General features: G+C 45.1%; 1 protein-coding gene across 1 annotated transcript in view; it reads left to right on the forward strand.

The window, feature by feature from the left end:
• The first annotated feature begins 201 nt into the window (after positions 1 to 201).
• ITIH5 (inter-alpha-trypsin inhibitor heavy chain 5) overlaps positions 202 to 7,378 on the forward strand; it is a 72,663-nt gene continuing 65,486 nt past the window's right edge. The window contains exon 1 of the mRNA XM_007465809.1: positions 202 to 342. Within this exon, the coding sequence (XP_007465871.1) occupies positions 253 to 342 (90 nt within the window). The 5' untranslated portion in view covers positions 202 to 252. The remainder of the gene's footprint in view (positions 343 to 7,378) is intronic.

Here is a 7,378-nt window from a genome sequence, read left to right on the forward strand (position 1 = left end):
GAGGGCGCGGAGGCGGGGCCGGGGAGGGGTGCGCAGGCCGCGGGCGGGAGGTGCGTGGTGGGGCGGGGTCTGTGGTGGTGAGGGGTCCGGGCGGGGCGTGCGGGGGGCGGGACCTGTGGGGCGCGGCGGACGGGGCCGCGCGCGTTCGCAGCCGCGAGCCCAGCGCTGCACCTCGCGCTGTACCCCGCGCTGTACCCCGCGCTGTACCCCGCGCGTCCCGCCGCATTCCGGTGCCACCGCCCCGGCCCCGCCATGCTCCCGCTGCTCGGGCTGTGCTTGGCCCTGCCGTTCTGCGCGGGGTCGCTGGAAGAGGTGCAGAGCTGGGGGGACACTTCGGAGCAAGTAAGTGGAATTCGGGGGGGCCCAAGGCGGGTCCCGGACGCGGGCTGCCGCCCTTTCCCACCGCCGCCTTCGGGCGCGTGGCTGCCGGACAGGATCCTGGACGCTAGAGAGGGAGGGTTCTCCCCCATCTCCTGTCACATCGTTCCTCCACCTCCTCTCTGTCCCCAGCCTTCTGCTCGGGAACTTCCCCATCTACTGGTCCCTCGAGGAGGGCGTCTGGCTGGCGAAGTTTCTTGCAGAATTGTGTCTGCCACTTCAAAGTCCTGCAGAACCAAATCTCCTTGGCTCCTGTTACCTGTGCGGGTTTCTGCTAGTTTTTTGTTGTTCATTTCTGAGCCAGAGCCCCAAGTTAACTACAGGAGTCTTTAAGACTCATGTGTGGGGTAGTGTGTTGTTGCTGTCGGTTCCTAGTTGTTCCAGAGAGAAAGCACATATAGGAAAAGTTCCAAACTCCTGGAAGCCTCTGCTTTTCCCATCTGAAAACCGGGAGAACACGACTTTCCATCAGGTTCTTATCAATGCTTTAGCAGTTTAAAGGTGGCCAGATGATGGGAAGAGGATCAAGAACCAAAGGGTCTCAGTTACCCTGGATAATATTCTGTGTATCTGCCAGGGTTTTTAAAATGGCTTAACCTCACAGGTGAATGAAACCTGCAAATATGGAATCTCAGTAGAATACCCCATGGATAGGAAAGCTCTTTGAAGAGTATAAAACAGGTTGGAACAGTTTTCAAAGCGCAGACCTTATAGGGAGAAATGGCTCTGTCCTGATTAAAGCAGACAGTGCATTTCTAAAGTAGACAGTGCATTTCTACGTCTCCTGGTGCTGTTTACACACACGTATTTAAATAGTTTAGCTGATAGCATGCTTTCACAGGATGGGAAGAAGAGATAAGCAAGTATACTTTGTGTCCCCTATCCCAGCACCTTGGTTTGAAGAGCAGATCTGGAAAACAGAATCTACCTAAACATCCCGTAGTTACTTTCATGTTGACACTCCCTCAAGGATGTGCTTATCTGTGAAATGGAAGAAATGGTCATTCTCTTGTAGGACTATCAGGAGGAATAACCCATAAAAATTCCAGGAGGCTGTTCGGTGGAGGAGAAACATGCAGGCTTCAGATCCAGAGAGAAAGGCTGGTCTCTCCTTTGCCCTTTACAGCTGTGTGGCCTGGACAAGCTGCTTACCTTCTCTGAGCCTTCCTTTACTGTCCATCACAGCACGGAACACACCTCCTCTTGAGCATACTTGTAAGGGTCCAGCTGCTAGTTTATGTAAAGGACCTGGTATACAGTGGGTGCTCAAGAAATGGTAGCTGTTTTGGTCAGTGGTTAAGGGCATAGACTTGGTGCCTGGGCTCGATTCCTGATTCTGGCACTTACCACCTCTGTGACGCTGAGCAAGGTCCTGCGTGCTTCAATCTCCAATTCTGTGAAAAGTGGGAGAGAACAGGGTGATGAGGATTGGACAGTTAATACACCTAAGGTGCTGGGAACGGTGTCAGCACTTAATGTTGGTGGCTGCTGTTAGGCTTGGGCAGCTGAAATGCTGAGGGTAGGAATTTAGGGTAAAGATCCTAAAACTTCTTTTAGGGGGTGGAGGGAGAAGAATGTGGGAAGCACTGAAACAAAGATTCTGTTTATGAGCTAGGAGGAGGGATTAAAGCTCTGACATCTGCAAGTCCAAGTAGGCTTAACACAACTTCCCTGAATAGAAGACCACAGGTTTAGCCCATTTTAGTGACTTCATGCAGTTGTCAGCTCAAGGCACTATTTATTCATCTGGAAAATAACTAAATCGGAAAAGACTCCAAATATAAAGTTCTGTGAAAATTTGTGATTTTACCTTTTCATACTCTATTAAAAAAAACTGTGTGTGTGTATAAGATGTAGGATTTGAGAGCACAGGCTCCAGAACCAGACTTCCTGGGTTTGAATCCTGGCTCTGCACTTACTGGGGAGTTAATTAACATCTATGAGCCCCTACTTACCCATCTTGAGAATGGGGATGATGAGATTACTTAATTAGAAGGATTTTGAAGATTAAAACAGTTAATATACTTAGAACTTAGAATGGTGTCTGGCAATGCAGTTAGTGCTTTGGTCTCAATAATTATGGTCTTCAAAATTATATGTGAACAATTTTTTAAAATTTTATTTTTTATTGAAGTATAGTTGAATTACAATGTGTTAATTTCTGCTGTACAGCAAAGTGAGTCAGTTATACATATATATATTTACATTCTTTTTCATATTCTTTTCCATTCTGGTTTATCACAGGATATTGAATATACTTCCCTGTGCTATACAGTAGGACCTTGTTATTTATCCTTTCTGTATATAATAGTTGTCATCTGCTAATCCCTAACTCCCAATCCAAACCTCTCCCACCATCCCTCCCCCTTGGCGACCACCAGTCTATTCTCTATGTCCCTGATTCTCTTCTGTTTCATAGATAGGTTCATTTACGTCCAGTTTTAAATTCCACATATAAGTGATATCATATGGTATTTGGTGAACAATGTTTAAATGTCAATGAATATGTAAATTTTAATGTACCTGAACTTGCCTATTAGCTTGTGCTGCAATTCATGTGTTGCAGCTTGCCTATTAGCTTGTTATATACCTTTAATTGAAAATATTACTAATAATATCCTAGATTCAAGTCCCTTCCTCCCTCTCCACCTCATCTGTAAACAGTGTTACCCGTAGTGTAATAAACCCACTATCAGCAGTGGTTTTCAAACTTCATCTTGCAGAAAGACACTCAGGGGGCTCTTTAAACATTCAGATTCCTATGCCCCACCCCCATCAATTTCCATCCACTAGGTTTGGCTGGGACCCAGATGATCCTGATGCAGGTGATGCATGGACCACACTTAGACTAATTCAGCTTTGAAAGAATCTTTCAGGAAATCAATATTAAAAAATAAGACTCTTGTATAAAATCAGCCTGCTTTCAAATTGATATGGTTTCTTTTTTTTTTTTTAATATTTATTTATTTATTTTTGGCTGTGTCGTGTCTTCATTGGGGCTCTCGGGCTTCTCTGTAGTTGTGGCACGCGGGCTCGCAGGCTTAGTTGCCCAGTGGCATGTGGGATCTTGGTTCCCCAACCAGGAATCGAACCCGCGTCCCGTGCATTGGAAGGCGATTCTTAACCGCTGGACCACCAGGGAAGTCCCTCAAACTGACATGGTTTCTTTCACTAAGGATGGAGCTGCATTCCCATTATTACAAAAGCAGTTTTTAATTTACAGAATAATAGTAGGCACCAAGTGTTGAGTGTCAGGGAGAGTTTGCTAGGAGCTCTATGTAGAAATAATAAGAAGCAATAAAGTATATGGTTCAGAGCACCCCAAGTGGAACCAGACTGCCTGGGTTCAAATCTGGATCCCACCACTTACTGGCTGTGTGTGCTTGGGCAAGTAACTCTGGGTCTCCGTTTCCTCACCTGCAAGATGGCGTTGTTAATGGTTCCTACTTCATAGGCAGGGGTGGATCTAAGTTTTGAGAGAGGAGTCAAGTTTATATAATGGGCAAAGCCCTCTTAAAGAAAAATGCTAAATGCTAAAAGTGCTAAAATAAACATTTATTTCGAAGGATAAATAAATCACAGCAAATGACACATTTTGACAAACACTACAAATATCACCGTTTGTTAAGGGACCGTGCAAGTGAAGGATCCTGACGCTTACCTTTTATTAGCTTCTAAACAATAATAAACTATTAAATAAAAAGTAACAAACCCACTTCTGCTCCTGTTTGTTGTGAGGATAAAATGAGTTGATTCAGGCAGAGCACTTACGTATAGTAAGCACTCAGGTCCTATTAGCTATTTTGGTTATTTATGCACAACCTGGTTGAATCTCTGCCACTGCAAGAAAGGCCTCAGCGAGCTTATGCTCCAGGAGAACTATGGAAGTCCACCCAGGGGAAGTGATGCACGCAAGTGATATTTCAGAGCCTAGATTAGAAGCCAGGAGTGCTGAATGCCAAGCCGGGCTCTCAGTGACGCCTCCAAAGACCGCCACTTTCATATTTACAATGTAATGTAATTTGTTTAAATACGATTTTAATTTGTAGCTCCTGGCACATAGATTGTGTTCAGCATAGGCTTCTGGTACCACACGCACAGTGGTGATACATTTCTAATTCCCTGAATCGAGCATTTCTGCGGTTTTAAGTTTTATAGTCTCTCACTCAGAACCTTTGCATTTGGGAAAACAAAGAAAATCAAGACCAGTTTTGTTTTTTTCTTAACGCTTTGAAAAGTAAAGTCACGGAAAGATTCTGTGAGCTCCAGACCACTCGATAATGTCTGCTTTCTGTGCACGGGTGTGATCGTTGCAATGGAGTCCTAAGGCTGGATGGGGAAGATGGGTATTAACGGGAGAGATTCCAGAGATTTACTCACTCCCGAGCCAGAGCCAGCCATATCTGGTTTCTTTGAGGGGGAGGTGGGGCGAAGGATGGGGGAGTCCTGCGAGCTGGGCGATGAGTTGTATGTGACTTCGTGTTCCTAACTAACGCTCTCCTAAAGTCCTGGATGCGCTAACATAAGGCAGCCGTGCCCACGGTGCTGTCAGAGGTCCAGCTGGAGGTCCTGTAAGCTTTCTGTATCTAAGGAGCAGAGGGTCCGTTTAGGAAAATGGGGCCATAGGATGGAGACCTGAGCTTTCTTTGTGGGGTTGGGGGGTGGTCCCACCCTCCTCATTATCTTCCCACAAGCCAGATCCATTTCCCTTGTTTCTCACAGGTTAGAAGAAACAAGGTGACTTGCCTAAGGATAGTTGGTTTGGGTTTTGTTTTTGTTTTTCCAGCTGCCTGGAAAATTGTTTGGAATTTTGGCCCCCAAAAGAAGTTTCTTCTTCCATTGCTGAGATTATGGGCCCCCCAAATGGCAAGAGGTTCATAGCAGGACAACCTGCAGCAACATTCCTCCAAAGGAAGAGAACTTCTGAGAATTACCCAGATGGGATCCTCCCAGACTAACTGTCCTCGGTCCAGGTGATAGGTGGCAGCTCCCGTGCTTTCCAGCCTGTAGCCCTGGGTTTGGTATCAGGTCCTGTATCAGATCTCTGAGGCAGCAGACTCCTGAGTTCCTGGCTCTTGGTTTCGGGTTTTCAGAATGCCCTCAGAAGATGGAGCCCAGCAGGTAGATACATTTCTGGCACAGAGCCCGCCAGGAACTCATGTCTTCAGCCTTTTGCTGGTGTGTGGCTGAGGCTGGCCTAAGTACAGCCTGAGGGCATGAACCCTGCCTTTCTGTCCCTCTTTCAGTGCACCCGGGTCATTAAAGCGTCCATCCCTAACGGGCATGTGTTTGTTCTGCGTATTCACAATATCCCTCACCCTGGGTGGAATTAGGGTTCACTCCTCTGCTCCTTTCCTGTGCTCTTTCCCATCTGTGGATTTTCTGGAATGCTTTCACGGTGCTTCTCTTCCCTCCCAATCCTGTTCCAACACTGTGATCCATCCTGGCGGGAAAATACCATCTCTGTTATCCAAATCATGAACGTTAAGCAGTGCCTGCTGTTTTCTACCTCTGGTTGGACTGTCCGATGATGGAGTAGATGGAGATTCCAGTCCCCCAGCTCTGATGGTGTTCCTGCTACGTTCTTTGTGCAAAGGCAGTCTTCAGCCACCCTTGCACATCCTGGTAGGGAATGCTGCTTGGTCCACGTGAGTTAAAGACGCAGATTCTGAGCTTTTTCTCAGCCTGGTTCCTGTACTGAACTGGATGCTCTTTTAAATTTCCCTTCCCCTTTCATTCCACTCCAACAAACCTCCTACACAGCTACTTCTAACCATCCCTCCATCGTAAAGCCTCTCAGGGTCATCTGAGAACATAGTGAACTCTTCTTTTTTCCATTTCCTTTGTAAAAATTACCTCGTCTACTAAGTCTTCCTGAGTGTATTTCTTTCAAGTTAGGTAGTATGGTCCTTGATGGCAAAGGTCATGGCTGGTATTTCACAGTAAGCACTGTGGTCTGGACATCTGTTCTGATGCTGGAGAAGCAAGCTCAGCTCAGTAGGAGCAAAAATCCTATTTGAGCCATCTCTTAAGTCTATTATCTGGCGGTCCATGTTCTGCGATTACTATTCATGGCAGCCCTTGACATTAAGCTGGGGTCGGTTACTTACCTGTCCTTAACCCAGGTTCTTACAAGGCAAGGGGAAAACTCTCAAACAATAAAAGGGATCAGGAATTCCTAACTAAAAACAATGAAGATGACATTTCTGTCATTTCCACTTCTAATCCTAGCTGGCACCAGGAAGTTTTGATTCTGGTTCAGTCTGAGTCTAAATTTGGACTGAAGTGTAGCCATCGTGATCCCCTGAGAGGTCAGTCATCTCAAAAATGAGAAACCAACCTCTCTTGTTCTACTTAATGCTTGTTTATTTTCTTGGAAAACCTATTTTACAAAGGAGGAGACTTCAAAGAAATACTTTAGATCAACCAGAGAACATAATACCTGCGCAGGCCTGAGCTTCCCTTCTGACCATGGCTACGGTCCCAGTCATCCCATGTCATTTTAGAAATAGAAACCAGTGTCCTCCTAGTCATTGTTTGGTTCTCATATGGAGCCAGGGCCGATGTCAACCTAAACCCTGTACTAATTCTTTCTATTCCATGTTCTGTAGAATAGGAGACTCTATAATGGCTTATAATGGTAATTTACAGTAGCATTATCTATTTTCAGGAGGGATCAGGGAAAGGATTTTCTGTTATACTTTTAGTTTACAAAATGGAAATATCTTTATGGGTTTTTTTTTTCCTATTTGGAAATGATACACAGTAATTTGTCCAAAACTGAGGTAGTACAAAAAAGTTTAAAGAAGAATTTATATGTCTATAAAATGTAACATCTGCAGCAGTTAAAAAGAATGAAGTCCTGACAGGAAAATGGCAAAAATTGCTAAATACAAGAAGCAAATTTTGTATAATACTCAAAATGTTTAATAAATGTTCATGTGTGGGAAAAAGCATGCTGCAAAAAAAAAAAAAAAAAAAAAAAAAAAATTTAAATCGC

Source organism: Lipotes vexillifer, unplaced genomic scaffold (genome assembly GCF_000442215.2).
Source record: "Lipotes vexillifer unplaced genomic scaffold, Lipotes_vexillifer_v1.1 scaffold7, whole genome shotgun sequence".
Classification (NCBI taxonomy): Eukaryota; Metazoa; Chordata; class Mammalia; order Artiodactyla; family Lipotidae; genus Lipotes; species Lipotes vexillifer.